This window comes from Panthera pardus, unplaced genomic scaffold (genome assembly GCF_024362965.1).
Source record: "Panthera pardus isolate Hobbes unplaced genomic scaffold, ASM2436296v1 HiC_scaffold_13, whole genome shotgun sequence".
Taxonomy (NCBI): Eukaryota; Metazoa; Chordata; class Mammalia; order Carnivora; family Felidae; genus Panthera; species Panthera pardus.
The window spans coordinates 77,016,208-77,043,993 of NW_026526688.1; the positions used below are offsets into that span (position 1 = coordinate 77,016,208).

The following is a 27,786-nucleotide window of genomic DNA, read 5'->3' on the forward strand; positions in this document are numbered from 1 at the left end:
TATCAATTTTTGTTTTATGTATTTGAATCATTTGCTTTTGGTACATATTGTGAGTTGAATTGTGTCTCTCAAAATGATATATTGAAGTCCTCACAAGTACTAGGGTACCTGTATATATGACCTTATTTGTAATCAAGTTAAGATGAGGTCATTAGAGTAGGCCCAAATCCAATATGACTGGTGTCCTTATAGGAAGGTGAAAACACCATTTAAGACAGACATCAGAGGAATAAATACCATGTGGTGATGGAAATAGAGATTGGAGTTAGGTTGCCACAGTCCAGGAACACCTGGGGCTCCAAGAAACTGGAAGAAGGGAGGAAACATTTTCCCGCTAGAGGCTTCAGAGAGAACATGGCTCTGCCAACAAGTTGATTTTGGACTTTTAAACTCCAGGACTATGAGACAATACATTTCTATTGTTTTAAGCCACCCTCAGTTTGCGGTACTTTGTAACAAGAACCCTAGGAAACTAATTTCAAACTGTTAGGTTTTCTTGATAAATGGTCCCTTTATCATTATATTTGGTAATATTCCATGTCCTGAATTCTTTTTTTTTTTTGATATTAATATAGCCATGGCAGCATTATTTTATTACTTGCAATATTTTTTTCTATTAATCTACCTTAAAATTTACTTATTATTTTCTTAGCTGTGTCTACTCTGCTCATAAGGTCATCAGAAGAATTCTTCGCTTCTGATTTTTGTTTGTTTGTTTCTAGCATTTATATTTGATTCTTTTTTTTATAGTTTCCTTCTCTGTTGCAATTTCCCACCTGTTTGTGTAAGTTTTCCACTTTTTCTGCTAGATCTGTTAGTATGTGAATTATAGTTATTTTAAATAACCTGTCTGATGGTTCCGACACCTATATTATCTCTGAGGCTGGTTCTTTTGATTGCTTTGTTTCTTCACAGTGGGTCATGGTTTTCTTATTATTTTAAGCATCTCATAATTTTTGGTTGAATTAGAGACTGGGATGTGAATAATATTTTATGCCCAGAAATATGGGTGCCTTTTCTTATATCAGCAATTTGTGTGGGGAGTTCAGTCCATGTAGACAGTCGGTGAGCTCAGTTGGGTTTCTTGTCATCATTGTTACTTCTAGTGTAGCACATTTTCACAAATTCCTTCAGTTCTTCCATTTGAATTTGTCCTTAGCATGGGCCCTAGGGTGTTAGAGATTTTGTCTCACTGCTTCTGCTCTACTCTCTGGCAGGCCCTCAATGCCTGTGCCACTGAGGACTTTTTCTCTCTCCTCTGTTGCCTTTCCCCAGAGGTAGATGGCTGTTGCTCGTGACCCAGTGTAAGGCTTATGGTCGGGGTAGGGCAACTTCTTCATTCCCCTGATCCAGCATCACTCTGTGATGAATGCTATGGGTTATTCTCACTGGGCCTTCTCAGTGTTCTTGCCCATACTCTGCATGACATCCAGACCCTTTCTTGTGTTTGTGGTAGGTCTTAGGCCAGAGAGATTTTCTCATCCCTCTTCCAATAATAGCAAACCTGTCTTTTGGACCAGTGAAGAATCCTGGCTCAAAGATTTTCCCCCTCTTCTGGGTAAAAGAGCTTTTACTTTTACCTTACACCAGAAGCAGTAGATTTTTGTCTGGTCGTAGGGATAGTATAGAGTTACCTGTCTCTCTTCCGGACCCTGGGATGAGAGCATTGGTATTCCTCCTCCATCAGCCTAACAGTTTTTATTCATTATAAGAAAAAGATTTGGGGAAGTGGGTAGTATTTTGTGCCTGTCCTCATTAATAGCAAATCACGTTCTATCTCTCAAAACTAACTGATTGTCTAAGCCACCTTGTTTGTTCTTAGTTGCTCCCAGTCGTTGACAGTGTTCTAAGACCTATCAGTGCCCCAAAAGTAAGTGTCTCAGTCAGCAGTAGGTGCAGGCTGATTGGATGCCAGACCCTCGGGCAAGAGCTTTTAAAGTTTACAAGTAGACCTCTTTCAGGGAAAGACTGGGAACTGGACATTGAGCCCCCAGATGATAGCCTGTTAAAGAACTGTTTGTTTGCTACAAACGGTGAACACAAGCCCTGATGGCCACAAGAACCAGGTGATCAAGGGGTACGTTTTCTAGATGGCAGCCATGAAAGCTGAAGTGCCAGACCAGTGTACGAGCTCCTTCCAGGGTGACATTGGTGATTTGGAGAGGACTACATACAGAGAGAATGCAGATACGGTGTCTGCTGGCTTCTCTGGTCTCAGGGGAGGATTGCAGTTCCTAGATTTGTGTTAAATTAGGATCCTGACTCTGAGGCTGCAGCTTTTAAGATGTGCAGATAGGCCTCTTTCAAGGAAAGACTGGGAGATGGGCGTTTATGTCTGCTCTCTCAGCGCTGAGCTCTGGGGGATGGCCAAGCTGAGTCCTCCTGAGCCAGTTAAGAACTGTGTTTCTGTTTTTGTTTTTGTATTGTCTTATGGTCTCATGGACGCAAGCCTCCTTGGCTTTCAGAGCTAGGCATTCTGGGGGCCTTTCTCACAGGTGGAAGTCTTAAACATTGGGGTGCTACATGTTAGGCCCAAAACCATCACTCCTTAGGGAGGAGCTGTGAGTTGTGAGTTCCTTCCCAATTGTATGTCTTGGAGGTGAGATTTACGGCAAGAATGTGTCACAGACTTTCGCACCTGTTATGATGTGGGCTTTTTTTTCTCATTTGCCTGATGTGTAGTGCAGCTAGTAGCAGGATTTCTTCCAGAGGGAATTAATCCATGTGTAACTGTAGATTCAGTTTGTCCATGGGAAGAGGTGAGTTCAGGAACTTATGTCATCATCTTGAACTGAAACTCCTGATGTCAGTGCTCTTAACCATTTCTTTAAGTGGAGAGTTGAATCTATCTGAAAATGAATAGGCTTTATTATATCAGGTTTGGGCCTCTTGGGTGTTTACCATTTTCATAATTACTTAAAATGTTTTTTCCCTGTGGCCTTGGATTGTCAAATTGTTTTTTTTGGGGGTTCTTCCAGGCATTTAGCTCAACACTGGCATTGGATTATCAGATTATTCTAATCAATTTATGTGCCTTTCTCAAAGTCAGGTAAAAATCTATCACTTAATGTGAACCGTAGCTGAATAACATAGAACTACAGAGGCTACTAAATCTACCAGTGTGAGCATTCGAAATGATTTAGATTCTACATAGGTACAATAAGTAAAACGGAATACTTTCTTTTTCCCAAGATGTGTTCGTTAAATTGAAATAGTATAGAGGGTATATGTTTAATACCACTTGCAAGAAAGTGTGTTTTCAAGGGATTAAAAGCTACTCTGGTACTTGAAAACAAAAGTGCTTATTTGTTAACTCTAAAAGCCACAGTAGTGTGCCAATGAAATTTTCTTCTTGACAATATTAAATAAAATGTAGAGTGTGTGAAGATAAGTGCTGAACCATTTCAGCCATATATAGCATGTGACAAAATACCCTAAAAGCCAAGGTTGAGTAAAAATGCTGATCAGGCTGTTTGTTATACTTGTCATTTAGATAAAAGAGCTGCTACAGCTGACACAAAATAGTTGCTGCACCCCCTAACAGTGGCAACATGGCTTCAATGACAGAGGCTGTTCGTTTATTTTCTTCTTTTGCTGGTGGGGGAAGAAGGCAGGTCGTGGAGATGCACAGAATAAAATTCAGTGGCTTCTTTAAAAAGCCTTAGGGGCACAGAGAATGAAAGGCTGGTACGGGGTTAATGGATGCAGATATATAAATACAAAAATTAACAGAAAAGTAAAGCCATAAACTTTAGTGACCACACTTAATCTATTTTTGTTCACTTTTTTTCCTAAGCTTTTTTTGCCAGGCATCTTTCCATGTCCCCAAGCAAAATATTCTTTTTTTAAATTCATTTGTGTAACCTTCTGCTAAAGTGATATCCACACACATTAGATAGGTAGGGGGATACAAATGTAAATAGCACTTTTTCAAAAGGATCTTTAGTCTAAGCCTCCCATGAAAGGGTTCTAATGGCTTTACAAATTCAGCACCAGCATTTTTGTCAACTCACATAACCCAGATCTTTCTAGGATCTGCTAGTCAGTATAGTTAGAGTAAGTTCTAAATCTTGTCCTTGTCACTGTCTAGGTAACCAATCATTAGTAGTCATTTAACTTCTCTGACTCAACTTTCTTGCCTATAAATTAGGAATGCTAATAGGTTTATATATTAAGGGGTTGTTGTGAATATGAGGTAATTTGTGTAAGATTCTTAGAACCTTCACTTATACCCAATAAATGGTAGCATTGTCATCAGATCGACTGGACCCTTAAGTCTGTATACCATATTTATTTTCTGTAATCTTATAAAACAAATCATTATTCTCTAATCAGAATGATTGTCTCTTAGGATATCACATTTGCTGATAGTCCATCCTCTTTCATCCTCTGAATTTGAATTTTTTTTTTGTTTAATCCATCCATGAATATGAGATACCTTTTACGTAATTAACAATCTTCAGTCCTTTAATCTGGCATTTTTATAACATATAACATTGGATTCCTATAACATTGAGTTCAACAATTTTGTTCTTTTTTCTTTGCTAGTTTTTAGCCCTTATTTTGCAATGGCCCTCTTTCAGTGTCTGTAGGCCTACCCTACTTCCAGGAAAAAACAAAATAATGTATAACCTGTCTTGCTCATGACCTCGTAAATGCTGTAAGGCAGGCTTTATGTGTAGTCATAGAATTAAAGGATGTTTCCAGTTTCCTAATCATACCAAATGAAGATGACATTGGCAGATGGCTTTAGGCCAGTCATCCAGATCCTAAGCAAGATCCTGAAAGTAGTTACGCTCTTTTGCCTCTCCTTCCTGAGCCCCTTTTCACTTTTAACATCTCTTCACCACTACCCTGTAACTACAAAATGTATTTTTTATGATATCCTATCCTTTAATGTTTCCAAAGGCCCTATTTCTGTGTCTTGTATGCCAGAACAATCTTTTACTTCTTCTTTAAATTTCTCTTCTGCTTCTTATCCCACATAGTATCTAATGATTTTCCAAAGAAGGCCTTACAGAAAGATGTAAAAAACTCTTTGAGACTTGGATTTTAAAAGGGGAATTTGTTAAGCAAATTTCTGCTTTGTTGAATTTGTGAAATTCCTTGCCAATTCCCTTTAACTTTCTTAGTAACTGTAATCATGGTCCAAGAGTTTGGAACTTCACTTCTGAAAGGTTGATATAAATTAGAAAAGTTAACATATAAATCTCAAAAGGAAGAAGGATTTATGTCAGTCATGGTGGTAATAACAGTTACAACAACATTCATAGCAGCTGTGCTTGTCAAGTACTTTCTTTGTGCCAGGATCTCTGCTAAGCACTTTACATAAATTATTAGCCTTTGTGTCAACTTGTTAAGTAAGTATCATATTTAAAAAATGGAAATGTAAGAAATTGGGAAATTTTTGAAATTAGGAAAAGCAATTTTTAATTAATACAACAGTTTTTAGATGGATAAAATGATCCAAAACTGGATTTTTGAGCACTGAATTTGTGTCTCCTAGATTTATGTTGGTTTTGAATTAGGTCACTCAAGATACTTCTTCATTTTTAAAACAGGGATATCTAGGTGCACTTGGGTGGCTCAGTTGGGTAAGTGTCAGACTTTGGCTCAGGTCAGGATCTCACCGTTCATGGGTTTGAGTCCCCCATCGGGCTCTGTGCTGACAGCTCAGAGCCTGGAGCCTGCTTTGGATTCTGTCTCCTTTTCTCTCCCTCCCTCCCTCTTTCTCTCCCCCCCCCCCCCCCCCCCCCGCTTGTTCTCTCTCTCTCTGTCTCTTTCTGTCTCTCTCTCTCTCTAAAAAATAAACATTAACAGAAATTTTAAACAAGGGTATCTAGGGACATCTTGGTGGCTCAGTCAGCTGAGCATCCAGCTTTTGATTTCAGCTCAGGTCATGATCCCAGGAAAAGAAAAAAAACTTAGAATGTATCAACTCTAAAAAAGCCTTTTCTTTTTACAGTTAACTTTTACTAGTAATTAGATGAAAGTCTGTTATATGCCTTTGAAGGGGTCTATGAAACCAAAGCAGTTTATTTTTAATTGATGTAGTAGAAGATGATTGTAATTTGCTTGACATTTCATATGCTTTTCATAGTAACGTTTGGACGCCCTTTGGACTTCTGAAGAGTAGTTTTGCTTTTAGTTATTTTCTTGAGGTAGGATAATGTAGCTTATTGGGACTACTGTGTACTATTGGGCTTCTGACAGATAATGCACAGTACCATATGTACCATTAGAAGATTATGATGTTTAATTACCTTTTTCCTAACAGACTCTGCTAATTTCATCAGGCTTGTTTAGTAGCTTTTTTTCTTTAATATTATTCATCAAATAAACTGCAAAATAGTAATATAATGAATAACTTACTGTATGCCAGGCACTGAGTTGGGCATTTTACATGCAGTATTTTTGTTTCTCTACTAATTAGCAAGATTACTTCTCAAGAAAGGTAATAAAAAGATTTTTTTTTTAATTGTAATACTCTTAGGACACTTGATTTAGAAAGTTTTGTTTTGCATATCTTGCTCTGGAAGGGTTATTATTATTTCTCAAACAGAATACATACACTTGGGCAGCTGGGTAGCTCAGTCAGTTGAGTATCTGGCTTTTAATTTCGGGTCAGGTCATGATCCCAGGATGGTTGGATCGAGTCCTGCACCAGGCTCCATGCTGAGTATGGAGCCTGCTTGGGATTTTGTCTCCCTTTGCCCCTCTCCCCTGTTTGCACTCTCTTTCTCTAAAATTAAAAAAAAAAGAGTTGTTAAAAAAAATTACTTATCACTCTACCACAGTTGTCAATTTTGCTATTTGTGAGATTAGAATATCCTAAGAATAGTGATTTTTTTTTCTATTTATACATTTTCAAGGGTTTTGGTGGGTTTTTTCTTTATTTTTTTCTTTTCCTATGTTAATCCAGATTCTTCTATTTTTTCCAAATGTAATGCTTCTGTTCGTAGTCCTCACAGTGTAATTTTTAAATTATTCTGTTTTATTTGAACCACTTTTTTATCTTGTTTTGGTGGAAGTGCTTTTTATTCTGTAGATTTAAAAATCTTATATAATTGTATTAGCTTTTTATAGTTTTAAAAATTATTCTTCTATGTCCTAGGGCTATTTATTTTTACTTTGTTATGACCTTGAATTGCACCTCTCTAATCAATACCTATTTTTTATTGATTTTTTTCCAGGAAGTTATGACCATTTTAAATGACCAGTATTTTTGCTCTTCTTCCCTTAATCAATTTGCTGATGTAAAAAAATAACTCTGTCAAGCTTTTATAGTTAAACTGTACAAAGAACTCCCTGTAGGAGATAGTGCTAGGCATCTTCTTGAATTGCCTTCCAATTGTTACTCTTAATATACTGTGTAAGTAAGAGGAGCCATCAGCATTTACTTTTAGTTCTTTTGCAGAGATGAATAAACATCTTGAAATGCTGATTTAGACAATGTTTTAAAAATGCTACGAAGCACTTTGGTGTATGACTGACTCTTGCTTAGTTAAATGTTTTGCAGCATTATAACGTAGTTGGATTCAGCTCATCTTTTAAAGCAGTTGTCAGAAAAATATGGGCCAGCATGGTAGAATGTATTAGCTCAATACATTGTCTCCATTTTATTATGAAGCTGCTGAGGAAGCTGTGATATACAGCACTGTCATTACAGATCTATTGTTAGGATGGTTCCACAGTCTTCTTTGCACTGCCATTAATTTATAGCAGTAAACAATATGTAGCCTTCCAACTGCAGCAAAGCAGAATCTTTTAATGAGGTGGATGTTATTACCACAATAAATCAGTGCTTTCGCGTAATGTATAATTCAATGTGTGTATTCCCACTGTAACTTCTCTGAGTAAGCTGATAGTGTATCATTGTCATTGCACAGCTCCACTGGTCTTTTTTTTTTTTTTTTTAACCTTCTTTTATTTGGGGACTTCTTTTTTATATGCTTACAAATAAATGTGGTATGTCTTGATAGCTGTCCTGTAGCAGGCTTCAGAAACCAACTGTAACAATAACAGCCAGAATCAATACTGTGGGTTCTACCTATATGGATCTCTGCACGATGCCATTTTTTTCTCAGATGCTGGTGAAATCAATCCTAATTGGTTTTAGCATTATATTCAAGAAACGTGATTCTATAACTATTGATTTTGGAGGTATACTCATTTGGAGAGTAATAAAAATAGCAGATAAAGTGAATACTTAATATGCTGCAGAACTATACAAAAAGAGCATTGATTCTATTTTTAATTCACATAATTTGTCTTCCAATGATTTTATTTCTTCTTTCTTTCCTTTTGCATGCCTCAGTCTTTGGGGACAACAACTAAAATACATTTAAAGGCATTCCAAATTGGTTTTGTAACAAAGATTTTTTGGAGTCACTTTCATTCTTAACTGGCATAAATGTAGTAAATCAGATTTAATTCTTCTGTACAGAAACTACTGCTTTAAAAGATGGCATTTTAAATTAGTGTACCATGATACTGATTTAAAATAGTAATCAATGAAAGATTTTTTGAAGATTTGCTTGTACAGTAAAAAATGACTTACAATATTGATTCAAACCAATCTATAGAAAGGACAGTGCTAAAGATAAATAGTTTTAAAAAATAGTTAACAATTAACATAAGATAGCCAAAATGATGAATTTAAAATGTTGCTTTAAATCACATGTTAACGTGAAAAGCAATTTAAAAACAAATTCAACTTTGCTTCATTTTTAACAGAATATTTCTGAATACGTCTGTTTTTAAACCCACATTTTTTATTTATTGCAGTTTAACACATATCCCCCATAAATAATAAGATAAATTTAAGTATTTTCTTCCTCTTATTAGTCAAGAGTGACTAACTCCTAAGTTTTCATTAAGTAACCTTATATATAGCTTTTTTTCAGTGAAATGGTAGTTATATTTTAAATAAAGAATAGACATTTTCTAGAGATCAGAATGTCTTATGAAAATGAGTTATTACTTGAAGCAGTTGATTCTAACATTCTTTGAGCCATCAGACCCCTCTGAGAATCTTAATACTCTGTATGCCTTCCTTAAGAAAATGTACATGTGCATAATCACACAAAATTTTGCATAGTTTTTAATGGAGTTCGTGTATTCCCTAAGTAACAACAGCTACAGCAACAATACTGATACCAGATAACGTTTATCAAGCTACTATCTTATGCCAAGCGATGTTCCAGGGGTTTTACAGGCTATTATTTCAATCAAACTTTACCCCAATTCTGGAAGATAATCTTAAAAGAAATAGTTAGCAATCATTGAATGTTGTCACGCATGGTTTGTAGGACTTTACATGTGATTATTCATTTTCAAAACAACCTTCTGACTGGGTGCTATTACTATCCCAGTGAGGCCACGTTCTTCAACACTTTGCTATACTGCTTTTTGGCCCTCTGCTATAATGTATTATTTTTTGGTACAAGCTGGTACTCTGTCTTCTATTCTTTGAATGTTTGTATATATAATATATATACATATACATATATATATTTTTTATATTTTAGGCAGGGATTTTTTATATTCTAAATTCTACTTTTATGTATACTAGTAGAAATTTCTAGATTTACATTAATCCCTTTTCACTCAGTCTCTTCCTTACACTCCTCGTTCCCTTCCAGTTTTGTTTCATCTTCTTCTTAGAAGCTATTGTAAATTAATCCTCTAACATCAAGATTGTGTTTCTGGTTGTTGCTTCTAATTAACTAAATAGGATTTTATAGGTGCTTTCCAAAGTATTATATAGCTAATACTCACTTTATGTAATTGTCTTTATGAAAATGCTTGTTATGGGCTGATTAAAAACCTGTATTCAACAGAAATTGGACTCATTGAGAAATGACCGGTTTCTTCTTTCACTTTTTTGTGTATGTTTAACCTGCATTGGAAAAAAAAATTCTATCCACTCTCTGTATATAACACAATGTTTTAGCTCCAATAGTGTATATATGTCTTTTAAAATTCACTTTCACACTGGCTAATAGGACAACACTTGAAGAAAGAAATAAAAGATGATTACATTTATGCATTCTTATTTTGTTTTTTCCTTCTCTATTGGCAGCCAGTAGGAGCTTTGAATCCAAAAAGAGCAGCATTCTTTGCAGAACGTTATGAATCGTGGGAAGATGATCAGGTTCCCAGGTTCCACTATGGTACTCATTACTCAACTGCAAGTTTCGTTCTTGCATGGCTGCTAAGAATAGTAAGTTCAGTTTGAGTAATAAACCATGAATACATAAATTCAGTGTTGTGAAGAATATGCAGTAATTAAAAGTCATCAACATCTTTTTTGAATGCTAATTTTTTTTCAGTGATTAGATTTCTAATTATAAATCTCTCTTTATCCCATTTGGTATGTATCTGATAACATTTTACAATAGAATAGCCTTGAAAATGTTTCACCTGGAACGATGTGAATTTTTTTTTCTTAAATTTGCCTCTTCAAATGGTCGATATCTCCTCAGACTCTAAATTGTAACATAGGTTATTTGAAATAGAGTCTATTAAAATAAGAGCTAAATAAGATTTTGTTAAGATAGACATACATTCATATGTTTCAGAAACTTCAGTTGCCCCAAATGGAATAAGGTATGTTTATAGATTATACCAAGGCTGCTGTGTATTGATAATATATTGGTTAAACAAGAAATGTTTCTGTAAAATTGAAAGGTGATTCATCTACTAGAAAGTAATTTCTTTGGGAAAGCATTAGCAGCACATCATTAATTAAAGCTTGTTAGAAGGGTAAGGCAGACATAAATCCTAGAAGTAATTTATAGTGCTTAGCTAATTTCAAGCAATTATCCACTAATATGTGTTTAAGTGTTCTTTAACTAAGAGGAGGCTTTTAAATCTTCTAAACATTTTTCTTTTCTTAATCATAAATTAAATATTGAGCCATAACAATCAGAAAATTACATATTAGGCTATTCCCCTATATTATGAAGAAAATGCAATCTAATATATGTCTGAATTTTATTAATAAATTGTTCTTGGAAAAGAAGAGAATCTGAAAAATGTTGAAAATGCCAAAATTTGGAAATATTTCTTTTGTTCTGAAACAAAAATAATTTAAGTACATTAATGTAGTAATTTAGATAGAATTCCCATTCTATATCTAGTTTGTATATATCTGGTTAATGTCTATTAGTCATTACAGTATCTAAATATAATGATTTATAAAAACCATATTTGTATGCATGAGGAAACATACCAATTTTTTTAATTGCTTATTTTTTAGGAACCTTTCACAACTTATTTCCTAAATTTGCAAGGAGGGAAATTTGATCATGCAGATCGAACCTTTTCATCAGTTTCCAGAGCCTGGCGAAACTGTCAGCGTGATACATCTGATATTAAGGTACAGAAATGTTTCTTTTTTTTTCACCCAGAAATGTTTGATTTTACAGTTATTATTGTCAGTATGTTCCTTGTTGAATGAATGTTGACAATTTCTCTCCTAGCAGTGTAGCACTGTTTACTGAAGAGAAGCCTCAAAGCCTGAAGCTTTAATTAAATGACCAAGAACCACTGTATAGAATTTCTCTCTGCCTATCTCTCTCTTTTCTTTGTCTGTCACTACCTGCTGTATGTCTCCCTGTCTCTTTCTCTTTAGTTGTAGAATGGTTGTTTTTCTGCTTCCTTTAAGTATTTTTTTAAAGGAAAAATATAGTAGTATGAATGTAAGATAGCATGCTTAATGGCATTCCAGACTCAGTGAATAAAATTAATACAGTCAGTAAAATACTGTGAGAAGAATCTCAGCATTTTAATTTAATGTATTTTATTTCATTTCATTTCATTTTATTTTATAGATCTCATGTGTCTTTTCTTAAGGTAATCCTCTTTTACCTGCTACCAGTTCTAAATTCATACCTGCTTCTCTTTGGTATAAAACTGCACTATTAGTGAGGGGAAAGAAGAGTTCTGCTCCTATCTATATGTTCACTACTGGAAAAAATCAAAAACTTTGCACAGTAGCTAACATAATTCATACTAGATCTTTGTTTCTACCCTCAGAAATTACAGTATTTTACTTTCATAACATAATGTCTCTATCTGCTGGGTCAGATGCTGTTGAATATACTGAGATATGCCTATGGATGTAAACTCCTTATGGTCTCATAAAGAAATATGATTTATGTGTAACTATTTATACTATATGGAAGAAAATGATAGGCACCATATAAGAAATATTGGGGTTTAGAAGAGGAAAAGCTACATTACTAATGTTTAAACATGTTACTATAGAGTACTTTAAAAAATTAATATGATAATTATATATTTTAATATGATACTTTATAAAATGTATTCACACACTTTATCTTATAGTAGAGTATAACATTGCCTCTATCAAAGCTATTTTATTGAAGATTACATTATATGAAGGAATCTTTTATTTGGGTAAATTGATAGGATTTTTTGATATTGCAAATAATGTACTCTGAAATTCTCTTGAAATTATATATCTTATTCTTTAAGAGTTATCAGTAGAGGAGCTCCTGGCTGGCTCAGTTGGTAGAGCAAGTGACTCTTGATCTGAGGCTTATGAGTTTAAGCCCCTCATTGGGCCCAGAGCTTACTTTAAAAAAAAAAAAAAAGAATCATCAGTAGATAATTTTGAAATGAGTAATTAGGGGGAGCCTGGGTGGCTCAATCGGTTAAGCGGCCGACTTCACCTGCCGACTTCACCTCAGGTCATGATCTCACGGTCCGTGAGTTCGAGCCCCGCGTCGGGCTCTGTGCTGACAGCTCAGAGCCTGGAGCCTGTTTCAGATTCTGTGTCTCCCTCTCTCTGACCCTCCCCCATTCATGCTCTGTCTCTCTCTGTCCCAAAAATAAATAAATAAACGTTAAAAAAAAAAAAAGAAATGAGTAATTAGATAACAGTAAATGAGAATAGCTAATAGATTTAATAATTATTGTTGAGTTCTACTTCTGATCCCAAAGCTATTGAATTACTCATTTACCTCTTTTGAGAAGTAAGGGATATGGACACATGAAAATAGTGTTAAACCTAATTTTTTTGTCAAATTGAAGACATGATTTTTAAAAAAAATTTGTTAATTCCTTCATTTATTAAGCATCTCATGACCAAGTTATAACCTCGTACTTGAATTTGGTACTTGAAATTTAAAAATAAAAGCATGAATTTGATTTTTTTTTCCTGCTCCATAATAAACAGACAGTGTGTATATCTTCAGCTTTCTACCCCTAAGTACTAGACATTCCTGCTTAATGCTTTGTTGGACAGCAGGTACTTCTGATAGATCCTTGTAGTTTTGACATCTCTTTTTCCCAAATCTCAGCCTTTCTCTGTCAAGATTCCTCGGTGAGCACAAGCCTAGTTCCATTTACCCAAACACTTGCCTTAAAATACCCTACCTGTAAAAAAAATTTAAAACCCACACAAAATAGCTGCAACTTTAAAACCAACAAACAAAAAATAAAACCCACATGAACTTGTTTACCTTTCTCTTTCCCAATTTTTCTTATTCCTTCAAAAATAATTAAAAATCAAATTCATCTCACTTTCTTTTGAATGCCTCAGCAGACTTTAATAAAACAGCTCTAACTACTAGACAAATACTAGGATTTCAGTTCTTGCTATTGTACTAATTTCTGGCTTTCTGGCAGTGTTATATAAAGCATCTGTATGAAGAAGTAGAGTACAAAGTGAAGGGAAAAGTTAATTATTTTTTTTTTAATTCCAAGTGTCAAGTTGATTTGGCTTGGTTAAAAGTAATAGTTTTATTCATAAATACTATTTCATTATGATCAGAGGCACAGAAATTTTCTTCAGGACTGTTTGCTAAAATGTACTTGTTCTTCTAACTAATATGCATATTCTCTTTTTTTTTTTTAAACCACAAAATATCTGTAGGGTAGATAGGATGTCCTATCTACCCCATTTTCTCTATTGATAATGAACTAATTTGGTCCCTACAACTTTTCAAATATTTTGAAGAGTATGTAATACATACACCATTGGAATGTGGAATGTGGAATCATATTAATTATAGTCTGATCTTTATTTGTATTGTTGTGTTGAATTTCTGAAAATACTAAGGAAAATGTTAAACAGTACAGAGAGAATAGTGAAACATGAGGCTGGGTAGTAAGAATCACTTTATTGAGTGTATTCTAAAGTATACCTTGCTTGATGAATATGATATCCATTTTCTAAAATGTTTTCATGACATTTTACAAAAATGAAGTGTTGTGGAGTGCTTGGCTGGCTCAGTCTATAGAGAATGCAACTCTTGATCTCGAGGTTATAAGTTCGAACCCTACATTAGATGTAGAAATTACTTAAAAAAAAATCTTCAAACACATATACACAAATGAAGTGTTGTGAGGTAGATAGAAGATTTATTTAATTATTTATTTTTAGGGAAAAATAACAACATGGTAACATTTCTACTACTTAACTCTTTTTGTGCCCTAGGGGAACTGTCACCTTAATATCTTAGAAACCCTATTTCTTGCAGTCTGCTAATACTGAGAGAATAACTTACTAAAACATAAAGGTTATTCCTATGAAATAAAAGTAAAAATATGAATTCTTTTATTTCAGAGAAGAAAAAGACCTTATTAAACTTTACTAAAACAGCCTTTGATTTTTTTAGCATGATTTATCATTTTAAAATTCCGGGGATCATTTGTACTTTTGTGTATCATTGGTGGTTTCATTTTAGGTATGACCCTCAATGATGTTTTTCATTCTTACTGGATAAACTGTTAGATGTGTTGGTCAGTTCTTTAAGTAGGCTTACTACTAGTCAATAGAAACATAATGCAAGCCACAACTGCCAGCCACATGTATAATTTTAAGTTTTCTTGTAGTCACATTTTAAAAAGTGAACAGAACCATGTGAATGAAATTAATTTTAGTAATATGTTTAACATATATATCCAAAATATTGTTCTTTCAACATGTAATCAATATGAAATTATTAGATTAATGGCTACCATCTCAAGCCATGGATGCTTAGAACAATATTCCTGATGTTGTACTTCATGTAAATATTGATAGGTTAGTAGCAATAATAGGAATTCTTGAGGATTGAAATAGGAAGTGTTAAAATTGGGTTGGAGAATCTTCACTGTGATAAGTAACATTTTAAAATCCCCAACAGATTCTGTGTTTCAAGTTTTAAAAACTCACTTAAGTTTAGAAACTGAAGTGCAGAATAGATTACTGAATCATTATGGCCAAATTTTGTGAAGCAAATCACAGACTCATAAAGCTTGAATGAATTTCAGTAGGCAATCCACATCTGAATATTACACAGATATCTAAGTTTTTCTAGGTAGTTCATGTCACTGATTTTTCCCCTGGCTCTGAGGCTCCATACTTATTTCAGGTACCCTTATTGTCAGTCATTTAATGTAATGGGTAAGTACAATCTGACTTGCTCATCTTAAACTCTTTTCCTTCTCTTCTAAGGAATTATTAATAATTAGGATTGAAGAGTGGAAGAAGTCATAAATATTACCTAGGTTCATTATTTCAGAATGGAGGGCAGTAGTAGATGGATCTAAAATGAAGATTATTGGAGAACTGTACTTCTCCAGAGGCCTAGAATTTAGGACAGTAATACAGTACTAAAATAACCTGTGTTAAAATTTTAGAAAAATTGGAGTAAAAGGTTTGATGGAATCCTGAGGTAATATTTAAACTTTTTATTTTAACTATATTTATGCTCTGTCAAAGCCCTGGTTGTGATACAGCAGCAAGTAAGACACAGCCATTGCCTTCAATGGACTTACTCATTAGAGGAGGTACTGATAGTAAAACAGTCCCTGCAGTTCAGTATAATTGAGGCTATGTGGGCTCATAGCATCTGAAATGAAGAGAAGGGAGAGGAAAGAGGAAATCAAAGACCTACCGTGAAAGGCTGCATAAGCTTTGGTGAGGAGGTTGGAATTTATCCTGGGGAAGTAAGGAGACATCGGAAGTATTGAAGCAGAGGTGTGACACGAGCAGATTTTTGTGGTTTTAAGAGATCACTGTGGTTGGTGTTTGAATATGTATTATGCGATGAGCAAGAATGGAAACAATCAGTAAACTTTTAAAATAGAGGAGAGGCAGTGGAGGCTTGAATAAAGTAGTGGCAATGGTAGTAGAGAAATGTAGATGAATTTCATAATGTACTTAGAAGGTAAAAACTGTTGTGATTTGGTGATTGATTGATCCTGTAGACCAGAGAGAAAGAAATGAAATTTGACTAGGACATGTGTGTAGAGTACACAGAGGAGCAGGTTTAGTTAGGAAATAAATATCCAGCTCCCTGCCTTCAGGGAAAACGTCCTATGACAGCTGAACTAAAATCCTCGAAAACACACCTAAGTCAGCATTTATTGATTATTTATCACATGCAATACATACTAGGCAGCACTTGGAGTAAAAGGGTAAGACAATCAGTTCTTTATTTCACTTACCTTCGGATGAGAATGACAGTATACATAAAACTATTTTTAAAAATTTCTCAATGTTTATTTATTTTTGAGAAAGAGTGTGAGTGAGGGAGGAGGAGCAGAGAGAGAGGGAGACACAGAATCCGAAGCAGGCTCAGGGTCTGAGCTGTCAGCACAGAGCCCGATATGGGGCCCGAATCTACAAACCATGAGATCATCTGAGCCGAAGTTGGATGCTTGCTGGACTGAGCCACCCAGGTGCCCCAACATAAAACTATTTTTAATACAAGTCAGACATTGATAACTGGTGTCATAAGATATATACAAAATGAAATTAATTCTAACTGGGGAGGTGAAGGAGTGACTTCACAGAGCGTCTGGAGTTGTATCTTAAAGGATGCTAGAGAGTCTTAACTAACCTCCCAGATTTATGTCTCTAGCCTGTACGTTTCTCCTGACATCTAAGTCCCTCCTCAATATCTCCCTTTGAATATATAAGATGTATCTCAAAATTAACATGTTCAAAACCAAATTCCTCATCTTTACTCCTTTAAACCTGCCCTTCCCGCAGTCTTTGCCCTTCAAGTAACTGGTTTTCCAGTTGAGAGTAAAAGCTGAAGTCCTTACTGTGCAAGACTATGCCACCTACCCCTACCTTCCAAAATCCTATTAGTCTTGACCTCTTTTTGTACTGTTTGCTCCCTTGCTCACTCTGTTCTAACTAAGCACACCCTCTAGGGTATTCTTCAAATATTCCAGTATCTTCCCAACTCATGGCCTTTGTTTTTATTCTTCCTTTTTCCTTAAAAATTCCTTCAGATAGATATCCTTAAGGATTTATTCCTTCACCCTTTTCAAGTCTTTGCTCAAATGTCACCTTTTTAAAAATGTTTGTTTATTTTGAGAGAGAGAGTGAGCATGTGCGAGCAGGGGAGGCACAGAGAAAGAGGGAGAGAGAGAATCCCAAGCAGGCTGTGTGCTGTCAGTGCAGAGCCTGATGTGGAGCTTGATCCCACAAACTGTGAGATCATGACCTAAGCCAAAATCAAGTAGGACGCTTAACCGACTGAGCCACCCAGGTGCCTCTCCGATGTCACCCTCTTAGTAAGATGTCACCTTCTCTGTCTTCTCCATTGAAAATTACATCCTGGGGCACCCAGGTGGCTCAGTCAGTTAAGCTCCGACTTCGGCTCAGGTTATGATCTTGTGGTTAGTGAGTTCAAGCCCTGCTTTGGGCTCTGTACTGACAGCTCATAGCCTGGAGCCTGCTTTGGATTCTGTGTCTCCCTCTCTCTCCCCTCCTTCCCAACTCGTCCTCTGTCTCTCTCTGTCTCTCAAAAATAAATAAACATTAAAAAAATAAAATAAAATAAAATTACATCTCTCACACCAAGCCCTTTTATTCCCAATTTCATTTTTCTTCATATGACTCACCGTCTGACATACATCTATTTATTTGTTTATTATGTCTTATTTTGTTGGAACATTAGCTCCATGACAGCATGAATTGAACTGTTTTGCTCACTGGTTTTTTTCCCAGAGCTTAAAACAATTAAGTAGTTAAGAGGATGAATTCAAGGGATTGGGTTAAAAGTGATTCTCCAGGACGTGGAATTTGGTTGACTATAAGGATAGAAAGACAAAAACGTGTTTCTTTATTTTGTTTATTTATTCATTTGAAATATAGTTGACATACGATATTATATTAATTTCAGGTGTACAACATAATGCTTCAACATTTGTATAATTACAGAGTGATCACCATGATAAATCAAGCTACCATCTGTCACCATACAAAATTATATTATTAACTATATTCCCCATGCTGTATAGTACATCTCTGTGACTTATTTATTGTATAACTGGAAGTTTGTTCCTTTTTTTAAAGATACTGTTTTTAAATAATCTCTACACACATCATTGGGCTTGAACCCACATTACTGAGATCAAGAGTCTCATGCTCTACTGACTAAGCCAGCCAAGTGCCCTGGAAGTTTGTTCATTTTAATCACTTTTACCTATTTCACCCAGCTTCCCACCACTGTCTCCTCTGGCAACCACTAGATTGTCCTCTGTGTCTGTGAGCCTATTTCCGTTTTTTCTGTTTGTTCATTTGTTTGTAGATTTTACATATAAGTGAAATGATACGGTATTTGTCTTTCTCCATCTGACCTATTTCATGTAGCATAATACCATCTAGATCCTTCCATGTTGTAACAAATAGTAAGATTTCATTCTTTTTTTATGGTTGAGTAATATTCTTTCCATCTACCTATCTATGTACACACACACACACACACACACACACACACACACACACACATTTTCTTCATTCATTCATTCATCTATTCTTGGCCCTTTAGGTTGCTTCTGTATCTTGGCTCTTGTAAATAATGCTGCAGGAAACATAGGCCTGTATATATCTTTTTGGATTAGTGTTTTTGTTTTGCTTGGATAAATGCCCAGAAGTGGACTTGCTGGATTGTGTTGTTCTATTTTTAATCTTTTGAGGAACCTCCATACTGTTTTTCAAAGTGGCTGTGCCATTTTGCATTTCCGTCAACAGTGCATGGGGGTTCCCTTTTCTCCATATCCTTGCCAACACTTGTTATTTCTTACTTTTTGATTTTACCCATTCCACTGTGTGGTCCACTGTGTGATGTGTGGTCATACCTCATTGTGGAAGAGATTTGTATTTCCCTGATGATAGGTGATGTTCAGCATCTTTTTGTGTGTCTCTTGACCATATGCCTCAAGAGGATTCTTTAGATCAGGTGTCTTCATAAATGATGCTATGAATTACAGTGAAGCAGGCTTATAGAGCAAATGTCTGAATTCAAGTTTTGACGTGTTAATATATTTCCACAATAACAAGGATAATATCACCTATTGAAAATCCAAACCTAAGTTTCAGAAATGTCTCATAGGCATGTAGGGTAAGAAAGAATAATGGGTGATACTTATCATGAACTCCAAAAGAGTTGTCTATTTCTTTTTGTCCACTTCCTCACAGTTTTCCATTATCTCCTGAGCCTACTCAAATCAAGCTTTCTTCTGCACTACTTTTGAAATCAGTCTTGTCAGAGGCATTGATGAACAGCTTCTGTGCTGTCAAATGCACATACTCAGTTCTCATTGTACTTGATCTCCCACCATTATTGACAAAATTAATTGATCCTCTTTATGGGAGGTGGGGAGAGGAGTAACCTTTTCTTTACCTGGTGTCTGGAATAAGGAGCCACCTTTTCCTGGCTATCTTCTTACCATTTATTTTTTTCAGTCTCTTTTACTGGATTATCTTGTTGTCATACCCTAAATTATTAGAGTACCTTAGGGCTCAAGTTTTAGATCTCTTCTGTATGAGTACTTTTTCCCTAGGTGATTGCACCTTATCTCATGGCTCTCCCCCGAATTCTAGATTTATATATCTAGCTCCTTTTGAACTAGATATATATTCATAGGTATTTTAAACTGGACATGTCCAATATCAAACTCTTTATTCTCCTCTTACCCTCCTCCCCACCCAAAGAAACCATCTTGCCTTTCCCCCAGTTTTTGCCAGCACCATTTACCAGTTTGCTCAGGCCTTTAGGAAGCTTAGAATCTTTGATTCATCCCGTTCACTCACACCCTATTGCCCATTCTTTCAGCCTCCAAAATATATTCAGAATCTGACCAGTTATCACCATATCTATCACTAGGCCCTAGCCCAAGTGGCCATAATTTCTCACTTCATCTGTTCCCCATGTTTCTCTACACAGCAGCAAGAATAATACTTTTATATTATAAATCAGATCATATTCCTGTGCTCAGATCTCCAATAACTGCTCCTCTAGCTTAGAACCAAATTCAAGTTCTTACTCTCGCCACTGAGGTCCTCTCTGGTTATCGGGTTGCCTGACTGTTCTCTCTTACTCTGCTGTACCCTCACTTGCCTTCGTTGTTGTTCCTCTTGAGAAATGCCAAGTCCACTCCTGCATATGATGTTCCATCTGCCTGAACCACTTTCCCCCGAGATACTTACTTTGCTTGTTTTGTCATTTTATTCAGATTTCTATAAAAAGGTCACCTCCTCAGAGTGGGCTTCTCTGAACACCCTTTCTAAAATAATACCACGTCACCTCTCATCATTCTGTATTCCCTTATCTTGTTTTATTTTTTTTACGTAGTACTTATCACCATTTGGTGTGATACATATGTATTAGTTTGTTTATGTCTCCATCACTAGAGCTTTATAAAGGCAGGGACTTTTTGTATTGGCTACCTTGAGATCTCAGCATTTTGAACAGTGCCTTGCATTTAGTTAGAAATCAGGAAATACTGGTTGAATGAATGAATAGATTGTAAAATGTCAACTAAAAAAGAATTGGTGGAAGAGCCTGGCAGAAACTGAGAGGTCATTTGTGGATAAAGAGGAGAGTGTATGGCCATCCTGGCTAGAAGGGAACAGCAAAACCTAGGTAGATATGTACTTCACATAGAATGGGGTTACAAATACTTCATATTTTAGGAAGGGCTTTTCTGTCCTCAAGAGAACTGATAGCTGAATGTCATTTGCTGGCCAAGAGGTAGGAATGGTTCAGTTTTCTACATTTTAACAATTAAGACAGATTGAGTTGTTACTGTTATAGCTTTCAAAAGAAGTCTATTTGGACATCCTGTCACTGGTCATATCTTGGATATTGAATTTAAAAGCCTATATTATAATGTATTGTATGTTATTAGTAATGAATGTAAAATTTGTATTAACTTAAAAAATGAGTAGGGTCAATACAGCATATTCTGTACTTAAAATTAAGTAGAGAGAATGCAATTAAATTCTAAGAGATTATAAATAATATTTTTTCAACCCCTGGGCTAAATAATATTTTTAAATAAATGACTATCAATAATATTACATGAATGAGTTTTAGCTTTAAGAATTAGCTCTCAAAAGTTTTGAGTATACATATGTTTGTTAAATAATGGAGGCGATCAAAATGGAGATGATAGAATAGTTTTATTTGTGTCGTGTGAGATTGTAAAACATGAGACCTTTGACTTATCCTCTACTGCCTCAGAAATCCCAGGAGTCTGTAATCTGAAGATAAGTTAGGTTCCTTTTTTCTCCCATCAGCATGCCTTCTACCACAATACATTCCATGGATGCTGATGGCATCAGTGTTAGAGCCATTTATGAGAAAGTGCTTAAGTATAGCTAATCGAACACAATCACTGGAAATGTATTTCTTGATGCATTTGTTTTTTTTTAAGCTTAAACTTTGATTATGTAGTGGTTTTAGTTTCTTAGTTAAAATATTTTCATTATGTATTCTTCCTGTTTTCAGACATATTTTTAAACAATTCAGAGTTTTTTTAAAGCTAAAATAAAATAAAATTAAAATCTTACCTTTCCATACATCCTTTGCACACTTCTGGTGTATGTCCTCCCTTCCCCCACTGCCTGCCTTCTCTCTCTCTTTCTTTTGTATTTTTCCATCAGTCTCTCTCTTTCACACTCACATCCACATTAGAGTTAGCTAAAGTTTTCTCACCTCTCTCTTAGCAATGTAAAACATTTACACTCTAATGGAACTACCTATTCGTTCTTGTTTATATATACAACTTATGCACAACTTTCAGCTTTGTTCATTTAACCACATCTCTGTAACCCTTTTCTTCTTCATGTGTCAGTTGGTTAAATGATGTATCTATGCACTAATTTTTTTAGCACTGAACTTTGTACTCTTTTGTCTACAATGAACTATTATTTTGGTCTTTGATAAAAATCACTTGAAACACTGAATATTTTTCTTATGCTACTTATGTACTAAGCAGAAAAAAAAACTTTTAAAAGGCACTTAGAAAATTCTTCCTGAATTATAAAAATGTACACATATCAGCTGTGATTTGCTTTTTGACTGGTGATCTTATGATATTTTTATTCAATTAAAAATGTGGGCTGTACATTAATATGTTCATAGACACTGATATTAACTGTTCTCTCCCATACTCATAGCTGTATGCATATATTTATGTATTTTACAACTTAGTCTAGAAAGGATTTAAGGTGGGCATTTTATTTATGGCAGTTACACCTTGCATGTTGTTTGCATTATTAATGTTCATTATCTCTTCTCAAATTACGATTTCCTTGAAGATAGGGCCTAGAACAGCAAATGGCTCAGTTAAGATGTCCAGTTCAAATATAGAAGTGTTAAACGTGTTGAAAGCAGAAGAAAACTAAAATATCCAGGGTCTTCATAAAGTGAGCCATGTTAAGCTCTACAGTGATTGCTAATAAAAAATAACTATATTTGTTTTAAATATGATATTTAGTGGGAATTATTAAGTCTCAAATATTTTTGTGGACATATTTTTATAAGTAAATTTTTTAAAATGCCCTTAGAATTATATTAAATGCTTTTATGAATGGGCATAATTCAGCGAATGACCTGTTTGCTTCCAAAGTCAGTCAAGTTGAGTCTCTAATTTTGGATTTTTATCATGGGTCATGTTAATAACAATAATAGTAATAGTAATAATAATATCTTATGTGTATATAAAATTTTGTGTTGTTAGCCTGATAGCAACCCTGTGTTTTAAAAATGACAATTCACGTGAATAAGGGTTAGGTCAGAAGAAAAATTCATTTAAGGGCATGTGACCAGTAATTTGAGTAGATAAGACTCAAATGCAGTTATTTTTCTCTACTGTATTAGATTGGTATAGATTATCTATTATTTATTGGTTTGTAATCCATGATTTTTCTTTATTTAAGTGCTTTTGAAATGACAGTTTTATAATACCTAAAACCACATGATATTTATTAGATTTGTCTAGAAGGATTATAGATTATTTTTCCTTCTCCAGTTTTAAAAATTGCTATTATGTTTCTTTTGTTAAAGGAAAAAATAGCATTTTATCTACCAAATAAAAAGAAACTAAATTTAAACATTAATTTGAAAACTTACTGATATACAGTCCATTTAAAATGACTTATAGGTACAGTTCAACTCTAATCAATTTTTTAAAAAGGTTTTTCTCATTTGTGGGCTAAGAAAATAAATATTTGAATGTTAAAATGTCTCAGAACATGTTCATTATTTTTTCCATAACATGTTGTTCACTAATTCTTTTATTTACTAATAAAGCTTATTTGGATTTTTTTTTCCTTCATAAAATATATCATGTTCCCAATGATGAAAAGCCAAAATTTTGCCTTCAACATCATTTTTTACTGTCAGTGTCCCCAAAGCACATGTTACCTTGCTATTATTCTTATATTTGAGTTGTCAGGATTTTATAATTTAGTAAGAATAGAATAAAAATTTAACTTTAGCTCCAAAGTAGCATCTTTTGTTTTGTTTTTAGTTTGATTTTCTTGTTTCTTTGGGTTAATAGATCAGTATTTTCTAGGTTACCCAGGTATTATAGAAGTGATGGGTTTAGTTGAATGGACGGAATTGATGTCTATTAGGAGAATCATACAACCTCACTGCAGAGGCTGTATCAGTGGGGATCATATCCTAATAAAGAAAACTGAAGCATATGTGTGGTCACAACCAATGCTTGTCATTATGCCATGAAAGCCTTAGGATTGGTGATCAAAGCAATGGGCTTATCCTGAACTGTGGTATAACCTCTGGTTGAACCTTTCAAGTTTTTATTTTAGGAGATGATAAAGTATATTTTGACCATGTTACCTGCCTCTATGACCCATCTGCCTAATTAAAAGAAAGGGATTAAAATTATTGTCAGCAAGTCAGAAGAAAATGTGAATTATAAGTATCTCTGTCTTCTGTCTGTGTTTTTTGCTTCTCATTTGCCGCTGGTGTTAGAAAGAATTCCTGAGCATATGTTTTTTATCCAGGGCAGAATGTTCTGTTCTGATGAATATAAAACATACTTCACTTTGTAAATGTACATTAGAAGTATTAGACATAATCTTTGACTCTGTTACTAAATATCGTCTGTCAAAGGAGATAATTTGAATTTAATGTTTGGTATTGAAGTATGGTTCTTAGGAAGATACTTTTAGGATTAAGATGGAATTCTGCAACGTATACGTGAATGTCACTATATCCATAGTAAATTTTAGGCATTATATGTACTTTTTTGTCAAGTGTTGTTTGTATCTCAGTTGAGTTCAGTGTATTTGTTTTATAGTAAGAGGGTATTCAACTCCTATCAACTGATTTATTTATGCAGATTTTCTTTTAATGAGGTTGTAACATGTTTTAAGTGTATACGGTCCCTTCTTTACTCAACTTAATTGTGCTTACTTGATTATGTCCTTGATATTACATGTAGATTCTTTGTAATCTTTCTCTTCACTGTTAATTTCTTAGAAACATTTATATCATTTTAAATTCATGTTCATTTTTAAAATTTCCTAATGGAAAATTTTTTTCTTATGAAGAAAAAGCTGAAATTCATAGCCTGGCATTCAGGGCTTTCCACAGTTTGACCCTACCTATATCTCCAGTTTCATCTGCCACTACATGTATACAGTCCTCTCTAAACCAATTAAATTGTTCTTCATTGATCATTGGAAACAAATGATAGGCACATTTCAATCTCTGTATTCCCCTTCTCAGGACTATTCTCATCTTTCTTCTCTGATTATTTATTTTAAATACCATTTTCAATCATTCATTCAACAGAGTTTTTCTGAATGCCTAATATGGGTTACACACTGTGCCTAGGCTGTGGAGGTTTAATGCTGAACAAGATAGATAGTCTTCAATCTCATGGAACCTTCAATTTAAAGGGAGATAGAAGCAGACAATTACAGTACCGTTTGATGAACACTGTATTAGGGAAATACAATGTATTATGCTCTTTCCCTAAAGGTTTCTCTGTCCACCCCAACATTTATGCATCATTTTCTTTTTTTGAATTTCTGGAGTGCTGTTTGTTCCTACAACCAGTTTCCTCCCAATAAATGTATCCTTTCACTCTTATTTAGAAATTTAGATAATCATGTCTCTATATCCCAGATTTTAACACAGTTTTCTGCAAAGAACAAAAAGTAAATGAATACTTCTTTGTGATAATGTGTTCTATTACCCTTCAGAAGCCTACCTAAGGCTTAATAAAATAATGAAATAAGAGGAACTTCTTTAATGTTTTATTCTTTAATATTTTTAATTTTTCAAATATTTTAGCTTATATTTTCTTATTCATATATAATTAACATCCACCGTTATATTAGTTTCAGGTGTACAATATAATGATTCAACAGTTCTATACATTATGAAGTTTTATTCTTTTAATGAAAGTAGCATTTACATTATATTTCTTCCCGTACTGCATTCTTCCTACCATTTTGCCTCCTTAGAAATAATTATCACTGAGAAAAAAAGAATTATCATTGAATATATTGATATCTTTTTATGATTGGAGCATATATAATTCATAATTACCAACTACTCAAGTGTATAAGAAATGTCCCAATATGAATTCACATCTTCTTCATATTAGGCTAGTGGGAAATTCATTCACAGTCATTAGAGAGTAGAACAGGGACCTCTTATTCCAGGCTTATCTGATACCTAGAAAAGTGGCCCTCACATCTTCTGTCCATCTTATTCATTGGTTGTATCCTCATGGTCTTTTGGAAGCAGGCAGCTCTGTTTGGGTTAAGAAATACTCGCTGATTACAAAGACCCTGGTGCCAAGGGACTAGCTTTCCTAAGTGCACCATCATGAGCCTACCATGTTGGGCAGTTGGGCAGATTGTATGTACTGGCACTTGACTGAAGGAAGGAATAGGAGCTGAAATCCAGCCAGTAGCATACTTACCAAACTAAGTACCCTTTTGCTCCATTAGTCTAGAAGGGTTACCTTTTTCTAATCCATAAATAGGTACTATATGAGCAGGCAATGACCCTGATCACCGCTTGCTATCCCCTGGGTTTTAGCTTAACCTCTTCATCCCCACCTCTCCCAAAAGCCGATTATATATAGATTTTGAGAAATATGTTTCTCTAATCTTGGGGACAACCTCCCTCTTCTTTAGCTTCTATCTTTAAAAATACTAACTTTTGAGGGGCGCCTGGGTGGCTCAGTTGATTGAGCATCCGACTTCGGCTCAGGTCATGATCTCACAGTTCGTGAGTTCAAGCCCCACGTCGGGCTCTGTGCTGACAGCTCAGAGCCTGGAGCCTGCTTCCGATTCTGTGTCTCCCTCTCTCTCTGCCCCTCCCCTGCTTATGCTCTCTCTCTCTCTCTCTCTCTGTCTCAAAAATAAATAAAACATTTAAAAAAATACTAACTTTTGAAACTGCTTCTTCTGGACACCTTACATAATTGGTTCTGTTTGCTTAGACTTGCACAAAAGACAGAAAAAAGGGTGTCTTCAAGAGGCTTCTGCTGTAGACCCTGCAAATGTCCTGGAACTATATGACTACTCTTTTGAAATTGGAGAGGTTTGGGTTGAGAGGTAAAAAATAGAGATTTAATTCATATCTCACTAAAAAGTGAAATATTAAGCTTAATTTTTAATAAATGTTTAATTTTGAAATATTTTTATAATGCCCACTGTATAACATTTACAGGATATCCTTAGAAGGAAGTCACAAATAAAATCTATGGTAATTAAATGGAAATTGATGACTTACTACTTTCTTGCCAGCATAATAGACAGTATAGATCTGAAAGTTTACAATTGTGCACTAAAGACTTCAAAAGTATAAAATTGCTTTGTTTATATCTTTCATTAAAAATTTATTTTGGGGGGCACCTGGGTGGCTCAGTCCGTGAAGTGCCCAACTCTTGATTTTGGCACAGTTCATGATCTCCTTATTCATGAGTTCAAGCCCTGCATTGGGCTCCTTGCTGACAGTGCGGAGCCTACTTTAGATTCATTCTCTCTGCCTCTCTCTTTCTCTCTCTCTGTCTCTCTCTGCCCGTCCCACACACGCTTGCTCACACATGCTTTCTCTTTCTCTCCCCCCTTCAAAATAAAATAAAACTTTAAAAATTATTTCATTTTTGTTTTATGTGCATTTTTTCTCTATTAAATTAAGTGAATTTATATGTAAGGCAAGCTGTTAGTATTAAAGCAACAAAATAATTTAAATTCATAATAAATTTATGTGTTTAAATACAGTGAGCTGGGAACAAACTATATTTCTGTTAATTGAATTTAGAACTTGTAAAAGAACGAGAAAGGGCATTTCTATTTTGAGCAAGTATGTCTTTGTCAATTTGTTCAGCAACTTGAATAAAATGACACATGTGGAAGATAGAGAAAAATATACAAAATCATAAGAATTTTTGTGCCATACATAGGAAGATTTGAAGACTTTCTTTGTATGAAAATTGTTATGAAGTATCACCCTGTTTGATTTCTGCTTC

General features: G+C 34.7%; 1 protein-coding gene across 6 annotated transcripts in view; it reads left to right on the plus strand.

The window, feature by feature from the left end:
- Positions 1-27,786, plus strand: part of LRBA (LPS responsive beige-like anchor protein) — a 781,419-nt gene that overhangs the window by 605,949 nt on the left and 147,684 nt on the right. For all 6 annotated transcript variants that reach the window (XM_019441290.2, XM_019441289.2, XM_019441291.2 and 3 more), the window contains exons 45-46: positions 10,085-10,225; positions 11,264-11,383. In XM_019441290.2, coding sequence (XP_019296835.1) covers positions 10,085-10,225; positions 11,264-11,383 — 261 coding nt within the window. The remainder of the gene's footprint in view (positions 1-10,084; positions 10,226-11,263; positions 11,384-27,786) is intronic.